Here is a 19467-nt window from a genome sequence, read left to right as displayed (position 1 = left end):
CTTGGCCCGTTGGGACGTTGCCGCTGGTCCAATCATTCACTGGCGGCGGCTCTACGACGGTGAAGTATGTCGATGTTTGGGATGTCAGTGGCCCACGGCGTCTTGACCAGACGAAAGATCCTTGTCGATGTGATTTAATAGCCTATCAGTATGTAGATACTGTAACTACGTACTACTTGCAAAATGTATGATACTCAAAGGGTCCGTCACGTCACCGCGTTTATTTCTGGTGCCACTATGGAGCACAGCGTGCATATAGGCACGATGATGACTGCATCATCAGCCTTTAGATCTGCGTCCCTTGAGAAAATTAGGGCAGTCTTCAGCTGAAAGCCGCCCACCAAGGCCATAGATATGGCCCAGTCTACGCAGGTTTTGTTTCTTCGTATAACCCGTAGCGACCTTCGGGCCGGCTGCCTATTCTGATCCAGTCTGTTAAAGGGTTGCCGCATGATGATACACAGCCGCCTCGATTATGTGATTCTACAGTCAAGGGGTGCATCGGGGCGCCTACTGAAATCTTCCTAATTTGAGATTATCTTTACCGCTCTTTACCGCCTACTAAACAGTAGTATTGGGAGTTGACATGAAGTGAATATCGATGGCAAATTTGCCTTCGCCCAGTCATCAACAATAGAGACCAAATTGCGTAACACAAGTTAATAAATAAAAACAGAAAAGTATTCTCTTTAGATTCGATCTTTAGTTGGCATCTAATTCTCTACCAAATCAGCTCAATAAAACCTCGGCTACCTAGAGCCCAGTTCTTCCCTTTGTCACAAGACAGCGCCAAACTGTCATTCCCGTGATGCGGCTTGCTCAGCCTAAAACGGGAGTACTTCGCTGCGCCTGTCCTCCGGGATAGAATCTGTTGCCCATCACACACCAGAAGAAACATTAACCATGCCCTCAAAGACGCCAACGCCAGGGAAACAACACCACTCGTGTTAAAAGGGGGGGGGAGAGAGAAAAAAGAAGAAGCCAGTAAGTCAGCCTGCGTAGGAATTACACAGCAAATATGCTCCTTCAACAAGGTAAAATGAAGCGAAGTGGCCGTATTCACAGAATCACTACATCACCAATTACGCCGGTCCGCGAAATGCCCATATACTGTGATGACTCGTAATTCAACAGCAGGCGGCTCACATTGCCATTTCAGCCTGAAGCTTCAAAAGCTCAGCCTCCTCGTCATCCTCCACGGCGACCTTTTTGCTCGATATAGCTTTTTGAATGTTAGCACCTTTTACATTCACGTCGCTTAAGTCCCAATGAGTATACTCACGTTCTGCGTGCGATGGTGTGGGCATCTTGTGGACTGCATCTGCTACGGGCACCTGGCCCGTGTTCAGCATTTGCTCTTCAAGATTCTCTTGCTGCATTTGTTCCAGCTCGTCCTCCAGCTCGGCATCGTCAAACTGCTCGCCGATCGGGTTTTGTGTAATCGCGTTGACAATCTCATCGCTAAGCGCATTCTGTTCATGGATTTTGTCCCTATGCCCTTGTTAATTCATCGATACTCAAGAAAAAATTTGGCGCCGCAGATTGGCTTAAGAGTCACATACATGATCTCATCCACTTTCTCCGGCGACAGGCCTTGGTGGATGGCCTTGATGGCATCTGAAGACTTCTCCATGACTGCCAGGGTTTCGCGGTTGATGTTGGCCGATTCGATCGAGTTAATCTGCGCCTCCAGCGTCGCAATCTGCGCGATAGTCTTGTCCAACGTCCCCTCTTGCGTCTTCTTGCGTCGCAAGGCAGCCTTGGCCACTAATGTTTTCATGCCGTCAATATTGCCGCGCCGCCACTTCCGAGAGGTATCCAACAGTATCGGTTTCACATACCTGTCTTGTTTGTATTGACGTTCTTCCTGGCGATCTGATCCTGTTCTTCAATCTGGTTCATGATATGCTTCTCGCGTTTTTGCAGCATGTCAAGCTGCGCGCGCAAGCCGAGAATGGCATTCTTGGCCGAATCCTTCTTCTTTGTGGCGGCAGCGCCGCCTCCAAACCAGCCCCACATGATGGATGATGATGAGAAGACGGGAAGAAACTGAGTCTGAGGAATAGGTGCTAAAGATGATGGAATTTCGAAATCGTCGATAAAAGTGATTTCCCAGGAGGTTGATCGGTCGCAAAATGACGGTGTGATGCCGCGGCCGACGCAGCAGGCTTTTGGTGGAGGGGTCAGCCTAAAGTCGTCGTCGTCGTTCGTTAGCCCGGGATGCGCAGAGGCGACTAGGCAGCCGTACAAGCACCGGCGGCGCTCGCCGCACGTTACGTACCTGGTGGGATTTATATGCACGGAGATGCGTCGTCAAGTCTCGTCGTCGGGATGCGCAGCCAGTCGCAGGCGGCTGATGTGATTGCACTCGTCTAAGGTCTAAGTTGTACGTGTTGCTGCTATGACGGCACCCGGCGACCTAACTCGCGGGTTTAACCGAGGCTCTCCCGCGCGCCTGTTAGACTTTCTCCTTATCTCTGAGAGCCGAAGTTCGGGCGTCGGTCGGCTGACCAGGCAATGCCCAGCTGAAAGGTAAACAAGAATATTATTACAGGGAGGGCTGAAACATGACCGTCACGGGGGTACATCCAGCAGGTAACAGAGCGCATGCTAGGTACTTTGATCATGCTATCTGAATATCTGCGCTATTCTAGCATTTTGGATACCATCACATGCTACAAGGTTGAAGGCAGCCATCGGCTCTCACAGGTAACATACAATATCTAGGTAGATACGCTTCTTAACATAATGGTAGCATCTATCAATTGATGAGACAGAATAAGAAAAAAATACAAAGCCCATTTGGCCACGTGAATATGACATGCCTACTCTAAACTCCAAAAACACACAGAACTGTTCCAACCTGCCTCGCCATTACTCCCGCCATAGCACAAGCAACAGCCTCCATTCCAGTAGCTCCAATATGCGCAGCGCAAGTAGCCAGAATCTTGTATCGCAGTGGAAACAGATCTAGCTCGCTTATTGCCTTCCCAGGCTGAACCCAACATGCGCAAGCCTTTCCCAGACAAATCTCATCGTTATTATGAAAAACGCGAACCAGCAAACAGTCTCCACCGACGGTATGCAAAAGGACGTGCTCGTCACCAGTCGTAATAGTTGATGTGTCGACGTTGAGGTTGGTCGTATCTAAAAGGTAGTCCGGTCCGCCAGAAAAGTATAATATCATGAGTCTTCGTATAGTGTTGCCCCCCTTTGCCAATAAAACAACGGAATTATTCGAACCAGTTCGCAAAATATGACACACGTGAAGCGGAATTCAATTCCTTTGGAAAGCGATTTATGTTGAGCTTAAGCATTGCCGCTCTTCTCTTCGGTGTCAATATGCCAAACAACGTAGTTGGGAAGACCATAGACTTCGTATCCGGCGCGCTTGGCCATTTTAGCAAATCCCTCTGTCTCAGCTTGGTTCTCAAAGGCATAGCAGGGGAAGTTGATGCCTAATTAGGAAAAAAAAGAAACAGCGTGTTAGTAGATGTCCGTTTCAAAGAGAGAATGAAGTCTAGCGGCATACCAGAGCGATGCACATCCGCTTTAACAAGGATATTGACGCCGCCAATGCCGTCGAGCTCAAGCTCCACATCCTTATTCTCGCGCCAATCGCCCATTTTCGCCATATAAGTTCTACCAGTATCGTATTGCTTGTAGCCTGTTGACCCAGTAAGCACTATCCATGCTAACATATAGTTTAGGGCGGCATACCTTCAGCAAGGACAACATCCTTATCAAGGCTACTCGCCAGCTTGCGGCCCTGGTCTGACTCGACCCAGGAGTTGTAGTCGACTATTTATATGGTGTAAGTGACGACATTCTGCATATGTTCTGTAGTTCAAAAAGCCACTTACATCGGCCCTCAATATCGACGCCATCGCGGTAACGGTGGAACCAAATGTCTTGGCATCGGAGATTAGCAAGTCTTTCATTTTTAATAGTACCTTGACAGATTATTCCTTACTTGGAACCAGAATATCCCTGTCATGGGCGATAAAGTCCTCGAGAATGCCAGTAGGGCTGTCCACAATGTCGACATCGCGCCAGTAAACCCAGGAGTGCTCAGCCTTGAGGGCGGTATAAAGCAGGTAATTTCTTGCCTTGCCCATAGCCTTTCGTCGGGGGCCTTGGGCCTCGAATGAGTGCCTCTCTTGGACATTTTGGCTGAGCTTGAAACCAAAATCTTTTTCGACGACGGTTGCGCTGTGGAAAGGAATCTGGTCGGGTCGTTTCTGGATACGGTCGAGTTCGGACGCAAGAACGGCGAGGGTGTCGTCGGTAGAGTCTGAGACGAGGAACGCCAGATCGATCAAGCGATGAGGATACGTCAATTCTGCGAGGAGCTCAAAGTATTTGGACAAGTACGGGGCGGCGTCCTTGAGCGGCGTCAGGATGAGTATCCTCTCTTCTTTGCTAACGGCTTGTTTGGTCGACTCGATGGGGTTAAGGTCAACGTGTTCAATTGTACTAGAATTGACCTCTATCGGGGCGTGGTGATTGAAGATGACTGGCGTTTGGAGGTGTCCGTTCCACCTATTGTGATCGTTTGGCGACATTTCCATGGGTGGTTGGGCCGGACCCCAGCAGTAGAAGCTATACGGAATCGATAATGATTAGTGACTGCATACAGGTAGCCAGCAAACCAGCGCATAGCCACTTACCTCTGCATATCCGACGCCGAATGGGACAGGCCGCGCCATAGCAACAGAATGATTCCGGTAACGCCAACTAGCAGTATAAATCGTGTTCGCGTCACGGCGTTCCATAGCGCCCTGGTTGGAGGTATCTGCGCCTTTGCAGACTTCCAGTTCAGTCCACCCTTGGGAAACAGCATGATGACGTCTCGAGGCGCGCCTCGGTTCGCAAAGGACGTTTGATCGGTTGCGATGTCGATCACAATGGGCACCCAGAACCGAAACTTGGTGTTTGTCGCGCAACGATTCCAGCGTCCTCGGAGATGGCACAGGAGGACTGGAGGCGATAGGCGGGCTTAGGAGAGACGGGCCAAAAGGAAGAGAGGGTCTTTGAAAACGAGAGTGGAGGCGACGACGCCTGGATTGGGCCAAGGATCGCAGATGGACAGAGCCAGCGTTGTAATGAGAGGCTGCTGGACAAATGGCCAGCGAAGGACGAGAAGGGGGAGCAAGTCGAGATAGGGCGCTCCGTATCTTAGCGTGCCTATCAGACAGATTGTTGCTGTCAAGTCCTCTTGAAAAGTTTAACCGTAGGGCAGTGCAGGGCAATACGCTCGAGATACTTTCATATGCTCGCTGGGGCCGGCAAAAAAGTGGTTCCTATTAGGTAGTCCCTGGGCCGTTGCGTTTTATTAGCGACATCCGTCTCGAAACATTTGCTTGTGCCAATTGAGACGCGCTACTTCAAATCAGGAGGTCTAGAATGCACGATAGAGGCAATGCTACCCTATAAATTGCGGAATACGAATTGCGACAGGCGCAGCAGCAATGATATGGAATAGTAATGTCTACAGCCGACGGAGATTTGAGTGTTAAACAAATATATAAAAGTTAGCAGAAAACCAACACATGTGATGAATTGGATTGACAGGTCACAATGGAACCGATCAAAAAAGAGTTTTTTCTTCAATGCCGCATGGGCGCCCTGGGGGCTGCGATCTAGAAGGAGCCTGGAAAAAAAGATCAAGCCGCAGTGGCAACCTCCCACGCCGCAAACTCCATACTCTAGCAGCAAATCGGATGCCGGCGACCGAATCTTGGACATGGAGAACGAACTAGGCAAGTTTATTCATGATTATCTTGCCTAGTTTAGATGTCCTTACCCCAGTTTACGAAGCATTGGCTATTGCCCTTTTTTCTCCAGTGCTGACTTGGCTGGTCGCTGTAGCGGCTATCCGCTGGCTGCCTTTATCTGGAGGGATGTCACTCTGTTTATTCCCACATGCAATTGTGGCGTTGCTATGCATGTTCGGTACCTGGACCGTGATGACAAACGGCCTTTCCATACCGCAAATCTTGTAACAGACCGCAAGTGACATAAGTTGATTCAATTCTGAGGTCTGAATCGTCATACACCGGCTGGAAACAAACCTACAGTGTCTGCCCACTGGCCAATGCCAATTTTGCACCATCTAAGCACCCAGCAGCGGATGAAATTACTTGGCTACGCGAGATCTGTGGCCATAGCATACAGACCACTTATAACAACACCTAGTTTTAGCACATACTCGCACGCAGCAATGGCAGCCACACGGCGTTCTGCGCGCATCAGCGCCCAAGAAGCAGCTGAGAACACAAAGCCTGCTGCTGTTGCTCCCGCTCCTCCACCCCCAAAGGAGAACAAGAGGAAGAGAAAGGCGGTTCCCAATCCCGAGCCAACAGAGCCCAAGACACCCACCAAGAAGCAGCGACCAGTTGCTCCCCCCTTAACGCCCACCACCAGCGCTGTAGGTCTTGATGGCGAAGACAAGGGCGCAGCTCACAAGGCCGTCACTCGCCTCGCAGACCCCAGATTTTCCAATGCGACGCTGCTGTCGCCGCAGACGTCGCGGATAGTTGCCTCGCGCAACGCGGAACCCGAGTCGCCTTCAAAAGCGGCCTCTATCGGTGGCAAGACGACTACGACGACAACGGCAACATTACTGCGCGAGGCGTGCGATCACTTGATCAAGGTGGACGAGCGGATGAGGCCTCTGATTGAGAAGCACTACTGCCATGTATTCTCACCCGAGGGACTGGCCGAGAAGATTGACCCGTTCGAGAGTCTGGTGAGCTCCATCATATCGCAGCAGGTATCCGGCGCCGCAGCTCGGTCAATCAAAGCAAAGTTCATCGCCCTCTTTTTCCCAGAAGACGAAGATTCTCAACCTGCCAATTACGAGGCCGCCGTAACAAGATTCCCGGCGCCATCCGACGTTGCGGCATGCTCCATCGAGAAGCTGCGCACCGCCGGCCTCTCGCAGCGCAAGGCAGAGTACGTGCAGGGTCTTGCTGAGAAGTTTGCGAGCGGCGAGATTACGGCGCAGATGCTTCACGATGCGCCAGACGAGGAACTCATGGAGAAGCTCGTCGCCGTGCGTGGGCTGGGCAAGTGGACTGTCGAGATGTTTGCCCTTTTCGCCCTCAAGAGGATGAACGTCTTCTCCCTGGGCGATCTCGGCATTCAGAGGGGCATGGCTGCGTTTGTCGGTCGAGATGTGGCCAAGCTCAAGAACAAGGGAGGCAAGTGGAAGTATATGTCGGAGCAAGACATGGTGGAACTGTCAGACAAGTTCAAACCGTATCGGAGTTTGTTTATGTGGTACATGTGGAAGGTGGAGGAAGTGGATGTCAGCACAATGGGGTAAATGTTGAATGTTTATGGCGCACTTGTGTGCAGCTTGTATTATAGAATGCTGCAAGATGAAGCTCTCTACAGTTTCTCGGTCAATTTTTGCGTCAATTGCTGCGGTTCTACTTTGGAATATGCGAAGGAGATATATTGTAGTCTTATAGTTAGGCATACACATATTAGCATGCATCTCGAGCAAGGAATCAGCGGATCTGCGCAAACCATTGCCATCGGATTGTCCTGTCGGGGGATGGTTCCCGAATTTCAGGTTCAAGATGGGATTTCGAATCATGCGAATTTCTCGTGTTTGAATCTTTGCATACGTCAGGTGGATATGTGTAAGACGTCGTTCCAGGCCTAGAAGCAAGCTTGTTTGCACGGCTCGGCGCGGATGACACGTGCAGCGGCTACATATAGAAAGAGGGTAGCCACATGTGAATTTAGTTTAAAGACGGGATTGTGTATTACCCATCACACCATGCGGGCGGTATACTCTAAGTATAGGATTGTTGATGTTTGTTTAAGCTTTCCTCGTTACCAAGGTAGGGAGATGGTGAAGAAAAGGGCACTAATCTCTGCAAGGCAATGGTAATATGTTACAGTGTAATTGGGGAAGCGACGAGCCTTCATCACTGTAGCATGTAGGTATAATTAAGAAGTACCTAGTTTCAAACTGTGACTGATAAGGCAGCTCTGCTTGTAATACGGACCAGAAATCATTGGTCGATATGACTCGTATGGTTTCCGCGTACGGATAGCGGAGCAATTACATATACAAGTACGATTGAATGCCGACCTCCTTTGTATACCCAGTACTTTGTACGAAGTAGATGTAGTGATCCTTACACCTGCATTGCTTCATGTTTTCGTATCACTGCCGTGAAATACTCAAGTAAAGGAGATGCCGGTTAGAAGAGCCTATAGCAAGTTATCTCCATATCTGGAAGCGAGTAAAAAGCTCTTCATGGTGGAGCAGTGCCTTATACGAGTACTAGTAGTAGTGTCTGGGCGCAGAGCTGCTGTTCTTATTGTCCCAAATCGCAAGCACAATAGCGAACAATTGCAAGCTTTTTTTTGCTTTTTCTGGGTGGCACAGCTACCTAGAGTGATATGTTGAGAGGGGTGATTGCAATCAACGAAGACGGCTTTCTGCATCGTATCACGATGCACTGTATGGAGTACATGTAGGTTACTGCGCATTTGGCTGATGACGAGGAGTCATGTCCCACTTGAGGCGCACTCCGCAGATGTAGTCAACTTCATGTTGATAGACAGGCGCTAATAATTGATACATCGCCAATTCATCTTGTGACCACTCGATCATCCAGATGCTTTCTATTGCCGATGTTGATCAAGGCCGTCAAACTCTACGCGTACGGATATCACCATTATTAGCATTGATGTCAGAGTCCAAATTAGAGTAGTCGTGCTACTGCTAGTAGCAACAGCTCGTATCGCAACGGTCGGGTCGGAGACTATTGGAGCTTCGGGAGACAAAGTGTGGCACACCCGCTGTGCCGAGCAGCCACCAATCGACGTCGTCTTCAAGAGCACTCAATGCAGATACGTCAGCGCGGCACGCCTTGAGTGGATTGCTGGACGTCGAGGTCGTCATCGCCGGCATCGTGAACCGGACGGCGTTGCCGCAATGCCGGGTGCAGCAGAGGGAAACATTAAGCGGCAGATGGACCATGAAACGATGAAACGCTTGGGTGGTTCAATATGAGCTGTGCCAGACAGCATGGCATTCCAAGTGATGTGCAGCCCTGCGCTGGCGAAAGGAGTTGAGTGCAACGCCGTGTCTGCCAACGGAGGAGGCGCTCCGTATTCATTATGGGGTCGCCTATTCGTAGCTGTCGAGACTAGGCGCGCCTCTTAGGAGTAGCGCAAGTATCGTTGGCCATTTGAACCGGCCTATAGAGATTGATGCTGTGCCGGGCCTCCTTGCGCTGACCCTCTCTTCGGTACTGACCAATCCTGCTGGTACTCGTGATTCGAAAGGAACAGAGAAAAAGGAGACGATTCTGGCTTGTGGCCGAAAATTCCGCGCAGGCTTCGGTCAGTGGCTAACAGGCACCAGGGGCAGGCATCATTTGCGGTATTCCCAGCTCGCATTGTCACAGAGCGCCATGGCTGTGCGCAGGTGGCTCTAGAAGGACGCAGGGGCGCTAGCAAATTCAATTGAACCTTTCAATTCCAGCATCCCTGCCTAGCGCACACATGGTCGCTGGGTCGGTCCTTTGGCGAAATGCCCTACTGGCGGGGTTTGCAGCAGCATTAGCAGGTGCTTAGCATTTGGTGGCGGTAGCTGGCGCATGCGATACGATCTGCATCGGCCGACGACGTCGTGGTGATGCTGAGCGTTCGCATGCAGATCGGATGCCTCCCACTGCGAATATTGGAGTAGCACCAGTGCGGAGAAGCAACTGCGATAAGCAGAAAAAAATATTTGTGTGCTGTAAATGTCGATGCGAGCAGAGCGTTGGCCTATGCGTTGTTCGATTGCGGCCCTGCGCCAAGGGCCTCGCGCCGAGATGAGATGGATTGATGAGATTCGTGTTTATTCTGCGCGGTACTTGAAGGATCCAGGTACAAAGATGCATGCGGGCTTGCCGTGCCTCCATGTGGTACTGCCCGTAACGGCCAAGTCCAGGCACGGGCTGTCTCTGAATTATTACCTGCCCAGGTCGGATCAAGTTTTTTTCTTGCTTGTCAGCCCTTGCGGGGGGAGAGCTACAGCGGGTCAACAACAACATAGCTTGTTTAAGCTGTGTCTCTGCACTGTACTATGGACCGTGTGTATGTATACACGTATTTCAGTACAGCCTCCATTTTAGTATTGGAGAGTCAAATAAAACCTATAATTCACGTTCCTATATTGATCTGCAGCAGCTCTGAAGCTCGCAGCGCCCACATACAGACTCCAAAACATGCAGGTGTGATAATATCACAAGCCTACCTTAGGCATAGATAGACGCTACGCACTGTGCCATCGGCCATCAAACGCGCCAGAGGTGCGCATCGCACTCCTCATATGTGCCGCCAGCCGAGGCCTTTGAGTGAAATGGCCTGCGCGCTCGTCCCAATACAGTACGGGGGCAGCAAATTTCGCGGCAAATTATGGACGTGAGGCCGGTGGGCCACCGCTGCCCTTTCCAGCGGCTCATGTCCCTGCCCGCGCCCCACCTACACCCCCTAGAAGCTCCATTCCCAGGGGAGATTTGGACGGCTTCACCCCCTGGCAAGGCCCGCGTCGCAGCCTGTGGTTGGTGCACAATCGCGGCAGGGGGTGTCGCTTGGTTTCGTCCAAGGACCAAGTTCTTCACGTCCAAATCCTTTTTCTCCCCTTCTTCCTCGCCTTCTCTCGCTCCTTCGTTTTGCGATTGCCGTCGTCTCGTCGTCCTGCTTCACTTCCTGCCACTCGTTATCAGGCCAAGCATCTTGCGCTATAGCTTTTTTATTCCAACTACTACTTCTTGCCCTTCTCCATTCCATCCAACTACAGTCTACACGGCCATCCAGTAGCCCTTAACTTCGACCACCATCTTTTTAAGACATTTCTAGCCCGTTGCCGAGGAACGTTTCCCAATTTTCGCGTCCGGAACAAGATCGACTTTTTGCTACAAGGTGTGTGATTGTGAGCTCTCCTGGTTTCGCTTGCGCCGTGCACGTTGCCTCGCTGTTGCTGCTCCCCCCAAATCCTCGTTTCACCTGGCTTTTCTGCAACCTTTCACCTGCTCTCCTTCCATACACAATCTTGCAACGCCAATTCGGCCTCGATTTGCCTCTCAAGCCTGTTGCTGCGCGTCAGTCACGAATGCGCTGTTCTGTTTCTTCAACTTGACGCCCCCTCTTTCTTCGGCCCAATCGACAGACATTAGCTCCTACCTGGACTCGCCTGGTGCAAAATCGAGTGAGAATAACTAGAGAACTGCGTCATCATCTGGACGTCCAAGAGCTAGATTCTGTCAACATCTTTTGGTCTTGCGTCGTGCCTTTTGGACCGGTTGCATAATTTAAACGCCAGAGTCAGATACGCCCCCTATTTGCAGCAGCATCGAGCCCCGAATCGCGACCCGAACCTCAAACTCACTTTAATTTTTTTTCTTGTTCCAACTGCGTCGTGACGCATGGTTGCTGACTTTTCATCCTTCATTAGATCATAATGCATTCCAAGCTTTTGTCAGCCTTGTTGGTTGCTGGCTCTGCCAGCGTGGTTTCTGGTAAGCTTTTTCTCATGCTCGTGTATGGCTACCTATGCAGTGCTAACTCAGCTGTAGCCGCCACTACCTGCACCAAGGATATCAAGGTTACCCAACCTACTCCCATCATCTCTTGTGATGTTGTGGATGCCACCATCACCGTTGACGCATCTGTGGCCGGCGGCCTGAGCATCGAGGGACCCAAGACGATCACCGGTGATCTTATCATCAACAACGCCTCTCAGCTCATCTCCATCTCCAGCTCAACCATCCAGTCCATTGAGGGCAACTTCGAGCTTTCGGGCCTCGATCTTTTGAGCTCTCTTGACATGGCCGCGCTCAAGACCCTGAACAAGCTGAGCATGCAAAGCCTCCGCCAGCTGAGCACCTTCACCTTTGGCACTTCTGGTGTCTCCAAGGCCTCCACCATCGTCATTGCCGACACTGTCCTTACTGATTTGAGCGGCCTCAACATCAACAGTGTTGACAGCCTTACCATCACCAACAACAAGAGGTTGACTGCCTACAACTCTGATCTTGCCAACATTACCAGTCTCCTCAGTGTTACTAGCAACGGAAACAACATGGAAATCAACATGACCAAGCTCACCACTGCTGCTGAGATCCAGCTCTCCAACGTCAAGAGCTTCCTGGCTCCTAAGCTCAAGACCATCACTCAGTCTCTCAAATTCGACACCAACCCCGAGCTCACCACCTTTAGTGCTAAGAACGTCACCAGCATCAAGGAGAGTGTCACCTTCATCAACAACAACAAGCTCACCAACATCTCTTTCCCCCTATTGACTTCCATTGGTGATATGACCATTCAGAACAACACCAAGATGCTTGCAGTTGAGGGTTTCCCCAAGCTGTCAACTGTTGCCGGCGGTATCATCCTCCGTGGTAACTTCGAAACGTGAGTATCTACCCATTCTGGACAGAATCCATGAGTCGCTTTCTTACTAACTCTAATTTTTGTATAGTGTTGAGCTTCCTGCTCTCAAGGAAGTCGATGGTGGCTGCACTGTCTTGTCTACTACCGATATCTCTGCTTTCTGCGGATTCTTCACTGATGCTCACTCCAAGAAGATCATCAAGGGCACGACATCCTGCAAGAGCAACGTTAAGGCCGCCAACGAGGGAGGTAGCGACGGTGACTCCAGCACTTCCGGCAGCGGCAGCGGCAGCAGCAGCAGTGGTAACGGCACTGACAACGCTGTCGCCGCTCTGAGTGTCAACAACGTCCTTTTGGGTGTGTCAGTCATTGCTGGCATGGCCCAGCTGTGGTAAAAAGTCAAAGGGGATGATAGTTGGGAATTTGGCGTCAATCTCTGTTCTCTCAGATGTTTTCTGTTTTCTCTTAGCCAACACGTTGTGGTTTTATCAACCTCTCCCAGGCCATGGCTGCACAACTCTTGTCCGCGGCACTAACGCTAGAACTTAATAATGGAAATGTACTTCAAAAATTTGGTCGCCACGTTTCTTTATCCTTCGACAAGCTCGACATGACGCATGGCGCGCATGCTATATAATTCCTGTCGCGTTGGAACATTTGCCAGTGCGTGTATACCTGGACGGCTCTGCTTCTCTACTCGTGCGAAGGAGGAATCAAATTCAGATGCCACTGTGTACGGCGTGACGAGGACAGTATATCGGCGACAATTGGTTAGCGCCAGCGTGCTGCAGACTTGAAAAGGATTTTACGTGTGTACGGTTACTGGTGATTATTCTATCACGATTTGTTCCTCTCTTTAGACTTTTTTCTTTATCGGTGTTGGTGTATGTTTAGACTTAGGGTACTTTATACCACTTTTCGCCTCGTTTTCTATTATGATTTCAAGTTTGCCTAATTATTTCGAATCTAATCCGCTCCTTGTCGTGAGAATGAAGTATAATCTCTTGGTATGATACAAACATTGCTTTGTGCTTGATACTGTTATAGTCCTACGTCGACTTATTTAGCTGTGTAAACCCCCCTTTCAAAATCTTCAGTATCATAAAATTTTGGAATGATGTTGTTGCCGTTGAAAACGCGGCCGTCTAATTCATTTACCGCCTGTGGTCATGGAGTTAGCTCAGCTCTTACTGCCCTGCCATCATTGGGTTTTCTATGTATGATAGAATACAGAACTTACTCGTAGAGCAGACACCTGGTCTGTGAATTTGATAAAGACTTGGCGGGTCTCGACGTTGATGTATAGTCTCTCAACTCGTCCATACTATGTGCAAGTATTAGCTTAGCTGCACAGCCTCTGTGAATGCCACAATGGTTGATTGATAAGAAGGGAAGAAAGGTATAAATGCTAACCTTTTCACCGCATTCTCCGCCAATTTCCTGACCTAACCCGTCTGCAATTTCCGCTTCAAGGTCGGGCATGTTTTCCAGCATGTTCTGAAGCACAATGACCTCACTCATGGTGCCAAACTTGCCGCCGGCCTCGTCCTTGCGTTTGCCGCCGACGATCTTGCCCTTGCCTCCCGGTTCGGCCCATCCGCCGCCGTCTGCATCGGCCTTTTTGCGTCTCTTTTCGACTTGCACGCGCAAGGGGTTGAGGAGGCCTGATTCGTTGGCGCCGAGGGCGGCGCCCTTTGTCCAGCCATATTTGCTCATAAGGCGCTGGGCGAAGCCGACTTGGCCAGGGCGGTTGGATCGTGGTTGGGAGGAGTCTTGGGGGGTATCGTCATTGTCGTCGTCTTGATTGGTGTGACTGAAACTGGGGGGTAAGGAGTAGCCTTCGTCTTCGCCGTCTTCGGTGTTGTTGAGTGATTGGGTGGGTTGGGTATAACGGACGGGGGCTTTGGATATCGAGACAGAATCTGAAGGTGGAGGAGGAGGAGGAGGAGGAGGAGGAGCGAGAGGTATTGATGAATCAGAAAGCTGTGGAGGAGGAGGAGGTGGTGGTGGTTGTTCTGTTGATGAGAGGGCTAGACGGCGGGCATAAGCCTCATCTGCAGTTTCATCTTGTGGTGGAGCGGTTGGAGGAGATTTTGGAGGAGGCGCAAAATTGTAAGAAGTAGGCGGAGCAAACTGGTCTGTATCGAAAGAACAATTCCGTTAGAATGATTATTCAAGGCGATGATGTAAGTTGACCTACTGGGAGGTGCCGCGCGCGTTCCCTCGTCCTCAGAGTCTGATACGTCGCTTTCATCTGGTCTCTTTCGGTGCCGATATAGCAGACCCTTCCACTCCTGCACCTCTGCTACTTTCTCGTCGCTCTTGAGAAACTCATCGACGTTTGTTGGCCTCGACGGATCGTACATTTCGTCCCAGTCCGTCTCGAACTGCTCGTCCTGCTTCCTCTTCTTCTTCTTGCGGCCGCCGCGCTGGCGCTTCTCTCCAACGCCATACATCCACTCATCTTCCTCTGTCGCTACCCAATCAGCAAGGGTGCTCTGATGCGGTACTGACTGCGACGCTCCAGTTCCAGTGGCAGTGGCAGTGGCAGTTGTAGTCGTCACTGGATCTGCAGTAGGTTTGGGAATTGCCTTTGGGAATGCGGATTTGGCTTTCGGCTGCTTCACCTGTGGTCGTCGGATGGGTTGGAATTGGAGGGCCGCATTGATGGCTTTCTTCGGTGCCTGATCATCGGCGGCAGCTCCGCCCTGTTTGTAGGTCACTGGCGCGGAGGATATCGTGGCCGACGCGGGCGGGTCATTGGGATCGTGGAGGTTGTCATAGAGGGAGAGCCCTCGAGGCGGAGGAGCCGCCATGTTGCTGGTATAGCTACAAAACGCGTTTGGAAATTATGAGGCTTTCTCAAACATTGAATAACACATGGAAATGAAATTTGGTAGTAAGGGTAGTAGAAAAGTTGGAAGCTTGGAACGCTACAATGGTATAATGAGGTTTGTAGATCTGAGTTGACGATACGGCCGATAAGCTGGAAGCTACGGCGCGCTTCGGAAAAATATCGGCGTTATTCGTGCAACCTTAACTGAAGCAACTTGGAAGCCTTGAGCTGCAGCAGCTTCGCCCCTCCAACCAGGAACCCCACCAAAATTTCCCCCATCCAGGCTTTGTCGTAGGTCACTTTAACTTCACAATAGACTTCGGTGTAGGTTTTGGGGAGCACGTCCAGGCGCCGTATTTCCTTTATTCCATTGTTTTCTTTTCCACGGCCGGACATTGTCTGAGACAGTTGCAGGCAAACTGTCCCTTAGCATCCTTTTTTGATCCGTACATCAGTCCTCGATACCACATACCCAATTTACGAATCCCGATAATCTATCTCGATCCGTCACCGTTTCCAAAAATGTCTGACCTCGCGAGCCGTATTACGAAGCCTGATGAGCCGGCAAAGAAGGTTGATTGGGCTGAATCCGTCGAGGCAGACGAGAACAAGCAGCAGGCGGAAGCTGAAGCTGCTGCTGGTGCTGCTGAGGCCCAGGTTGACGGTGCTGTTGAAGAGCTCGGTGGCTCTGGTCTGCAAGAGCCCGAATGGGATGTCGAAGTCTCTCTCAGCGAACTCCAGGCCAACGAAGCAACTCCTTTCCACTCTGCTACACAATGGCAAGATATGGGACTGTAAGTATCGGTTGATTCTTCTACCTGAACCGAGTGTTTACTGACTGCTTCTTCCAAAGATCGGAGGACCTCCTCAAGGGTCTCTTGGCCCTCAAGTTTCTGAAACCCTCGAAAGTCCAAGGAAAATCTCTTCCTCTGATGCTTAGCGATCCTCCGAGAAATATGATGGCCCAATCCCAATCTGGTACTGGAAAGACGGCGGCGTTTGTTACTGCCATTCTATCGCGTGTCGACTTTACCAAGCCGGATCAGCCTCAAGCTCTTGCCTTGGCCCCCAGTCGAGAACTTGCTCGTCAGATTGAAGGTGTTGTAAACGCTATTGGTCGCTTTATTGAACCTCTCAAGGTTGCTGCCGCGATTCCTGGTGCTCTGCCTCGCGACCAGCCGGTTCGATCTGCCGTTATTGTTGGTACCCCTGGTACTGTCCAGGACGTCATCAAACGAAGACAGTTGGATGTCTCTCAACTGAAGGTTCTCGTCCTGGACGAAGCCGACAACATGTTGGATCAGCAAGGAATGGGTGACCAGTGCCTGAGAGTAAAGAAGTAAGTCTCATCTACAATAAAAGCAATGGGGCGAAGAACAAGATAGCTAACCCTTGGATGTAGCATGCTACCGAAGTCTGTGCAAATCCTTCTCTTCTCAGCCACTTTCCCCGACAAAGTCGGTTCATATGCCACGAAATTTGCGCCAAATGCCCATTCTCTCAAGCTGCAGCGAAGCGAGCTTACCGTCAAGGGCATCTCACAAATGTTCATTGACTGCGCGGACGACAACATCAAGTACGACGTTCTTTGCAAGCTCTACGGTCTCATGACTATTGGACAGTCGGTCATCTTTGTCAAGGTCTGCTGCGCATGGAATTTTAAGACAGACTAGAATCAATTTTTCTGACATCAAAACAGACCCGTGAAAGCGCCAACGAGATCCAGAGACGCATGGTGGCTGATGGACACAAAGTATCTGCTCTGCACGCTGCGTTTGATGGTAACGAGAGAGACGAGCTGCTGAGCAAATTCCGACAAGGTGAGAACAAGGTTCTCATCACTACCAATGTCCTCGCTCGTGGCATCGACGTGTCAACCGTGTCCATGGTCATCAACTACGATATTCCTATGAAAGGCCGAGGCGATAGTGAGCCCGACGCCGAGACTTATCTCCACCGTATCGGTCGAACTGGACGTTTTGGACGTGTTGGTGTCAGTATCAGCTTCGTCTACGACAAGAAGAGCTACGATGCCCTCCTTGGCATTGCCAACACATACGGCATTGATCTCGTGCGCCTTGATACCGATGACTGGGATGAGGCGGAAGAGCGAGTCAAGGAAGTCATCAAGAAGAACAGAGCTCAGGCTGCTTATGCCCCGAGCGCTACGGACAACGCCAAGGCATCCTAGAAAGATGAATTTGACGCATGGATGACGATGTAAAGTGGTGGAGGGTCTATGTTCATTGCTTTGCTCTTTTTCATTGGTTTGGTGAGATTGCTACAGTTTTAACAACTTCACGATGAATGGAACGATAATAAGGGGATTATACAAATGGATTTGTAGAATGTGGCACAATGAGATACCAAAAATTCACAGTTTGTAACACGATATGAAATGATGAGATTCGTAAACATCTAGCCACTTCCGTGATGGCTCTTTCGCATATACGCAATCACCACTGCGACGAGTAGGACAAGCCAACTCCAACGCATGAAAACCTACCTAGCTACCTAGGTATCTCGCAGGTATTCACGACCACTCAGTCAGTGCTGATTCAAAAGTTTCACTGAGATTGGCATGGCTCATGCAGCTCAAAGTGGATATGGGCTTGTAAAAAGTGCATGAAAGACTGCCAAGCTGCGTAGCAGCAGCATTACAACGGAGCCCGCAGTTCATGGATCCGTCTCTCGACTTTTGCGGCACATGACTGCTCTCACAAGCCAAAAGATACTACAGTATGAGTGCTAAGTGGTGGTGAAAAGGAACTCTATGTTTCTTTCCACTGATTTTTTTTTTTCAGAGAATTTCATTTGCCGCAGCGCTTTCTGCGGCCTTTTTTTTTTTTCTCTCTTTAAGCCCCCATGTCAGGCTAACACTACAACGGAGGAGGAGGTTGGAAACACCCGTAATTGGAAGAGATCTGGTGGTTAGAGAGAGACTGCTTCTTTAGCCTGAGCCTGGGCCGACCACCTCTTTCATTTTTCGACCATTCTTCTCCGAGGTGGCCCACGATATGCAGTGCTAATGTAGATGCATGCACACCGGATGTATGTCTGCATGTACAGAACTTACTCGCACGCGAATGAGAAGATTCGGAGCGTAGATACACGTGAAAGAGTGTTGGGGGGAGTTGACTGATACTACCACCATGGGCGCTGTACTTTGTCGGATGTGAGGGGTCTGGGCTTACATGAGGGCTGGACATTATGCACGCAATTAAGTCAGTGGTTGGAGGAGATGCTACTCTGCAGTTGTGAATCAGACGCTGGCGGCGTACAGGTGAGCAAACAGGATATCTGATGCATAGTCAACTGTACGAGTAAGCAGCATATTGATGTCTCTCGGCGGACTTTAAGTTGTTAGTGCTTCAATGCCGTACCACTGCCTACATCATCACCATCATGCTGGTAGCTCGCTCGCCATCACCGACAAGATAGAGCTGCCTATTTCCCTCCCCTCATCACAGCTAAGATCCACCATTATGTCACTGCGGCGCCAAGAGTGAAGAAACGGAGGAGATTTAAAAAAACAACAGCAAACCGCAGACGACCACAGAAAGGAAGACTCCTCCCCCAAAAATCTACGCGGTGAAGCATCTCTCGTGTGGTTCCCAAAACTACATCGAGGATTGGCGCTACAGCTAACCCCCACTCTTTTTCTCTTCTCTCCCGTCCAGCCACCGCACACCGCCAACTAGACACCACTAATTTTTCTTGCATTTCCCGTTATTGGCACGCCTTGCATGATAGCGCAGTTCTGGTTGAAACAGACTCGTCAAGGTAAGGAAACAAAGAGAAAGGAAGAAAGGGTCAAACGAAGGCAAAAGACTGCTTTCCTAGAAAGTTCGGTCGCAATAACTGTGATGGATTGTTTTGATCCCTACGCCGTGTGCTTGTAGTGACTGTCGGCTGATATCTTTTGAGCAGCTCCGTCGACAAGATCCCCAGCCGCCATTTTTTTCTTGAGAAATTTCTCCCGCGGAACAATCCCTGTCAAGTGTCGGCTGTGGCTCCATCGCCGTAGCACTGCGACCATACGAGTAGCTCGAGGTGGCTTAACGGTTAGTTTGTGGTGCGATTTAAATTCCCCCTATGCTTCGAGAGAATAAGGACCCCCTTCTGCAAGTCATGTCCCCCAAGCAGGTCATTCTCTATGCTCGCCATGAGAGATGAAGAGATTTGATCCAGCAAGGAACCGTCCTCCCAGGTAATTGCCG

General features: G+C 50.3%; 6 protein-coding genes across 6 annotated transcripts; 3 read left to right on the top strand and 3 right to left on the bottom strand.

Moving 5' to 3' along the window:
• Positions 1-1142: 1142 nt before the first annotated feature.
• TGAM01_v202805 (vacuolar sorting protein SNF7) lies at positions 1143-2019 on the bottom strand (the record flags this gene model as incomplete). The annotated part of the gene is made up of 4 exons (XM_018802262.2): positions 1143-1222; positions 1283-1491; positions 1563-1767; positions 1842-2019. 4 exons carry the CDS (start codon positions 2017-2019, stop codon positions 1143-1145), a joined length of 672 nt encoding a protein of 223 aa, XP_018664618.2.
• Positions 2020-3309: 1290 nt separating this feature from the next.
• TGAM01_v202804 (mannan polymerase II complex ANP1 subunit) lies at positions 3310-4843 on the bottom strand (the record flags this gene model as incomplete). Its single annotated transcript, XM_018802261.1, has 6 exons — positions 3310-3458; positions 3533-3667; positions 3721-3801; positions 3864-3911; positions 3974-4602; positions 4671-4843. The coding sequence occupies 6 exons, from the start codon at positions 4841-4843 to the stop codon at positions 3310-3312; spliced, it is 1215 nt and encodes a 404-aa protein (XP_018664617.1).
• A 1380-nt stretch (positions 4844-6223) lies between these two features.
• On the top strand, positions 6224-7330 carry TGAM01_v202803 (DNA-3-methyladenine glycosylase II; the record flags this gene model as incomplete). Its single annotated transcript, XM_018802260.1, has 1 exon — positions 6224-7330. One exon carries the CDS (start codon positions 6224-6226, stop codon positions 7328-7330), a length of 1107 nt encoding a protein of 368 aa, XP_018664616.1.
• Positions 7331-11479: 4149 nt separating this feature from the next.
• On the top strand, positions 11480-12806 carry TGAM01_v202802 (hypothetical protein; the record flags this gene model as incomplete). Its single annotated transcript, XM_018802259.1, has 3 exons — positions 11480-11537; positions 11595-12432; positions 12500-12806. 3 exons carry the CDS (start codon positions 11480-11482, stop codon positions 12804-12806), a joined length of 1203 nt encoding a protein of 400 aa, XP_018664615.1.
• A 664-nt stretch (positions 12807-13470) lies between these two features.
• On the bottom strand, positions 13471-15227 carry TGAM01_v202801 (hypothetical protein; the record flags this gene model as incomplete). Its single annotated transcript, XM_018802258.1, has 4 exons — positions 13471-13572; positions 13652-13735; positions 13825-14549; positions 14612-15227. 4 exons carry the CDS (start codon positions 15225-15227, stop codon positions 13471-13473), a joined length of 1527 nt encoding a protein of 508 aa, XP_018664614.1.
• Positions 15228-15769: 542 nt separating this feature from the next.
• TGAM01_v202800 (ATP-dependent RNA helicase DBP5) lies at positions 15770-17438 on the top strand (the record flags this gene model as incomplete). Its single annotated transcript, XM_018802257.1, has 4 exons — positions 15770-16041; positions 16101-16586; positions 16650-16887; positions 16947-17438. 4 exons carry the CDS (start codon positions 15770-15772, stop codon positions 17436-17438), a joined length of 1488 nt encoding a protein of 495 aa, XP_018664613.1.
• Positions 17439-19467: the final 2029 nt, after the last annotated feature.

Source organism: Trichoderma gamsii, assembly GCF_001481775.2.
Source record: "Trichoderma gamsii strain T6085 chromosome Unknown Scaffold_7.2, whole genome shotgun sequence".
NCBI classification, from domain to species: Eukaryota; Fungi; Ascomycota; class Sordariomycetes; order Hypocreales; family Hypocreaceae; genus Trichoderma; species Trichoderma gamsii.
The sequence above is the reverse complement of the archived record's forward strand: the minus strand, read 5'-3'. Positions and strand labels throughout refer to the sequence as shown.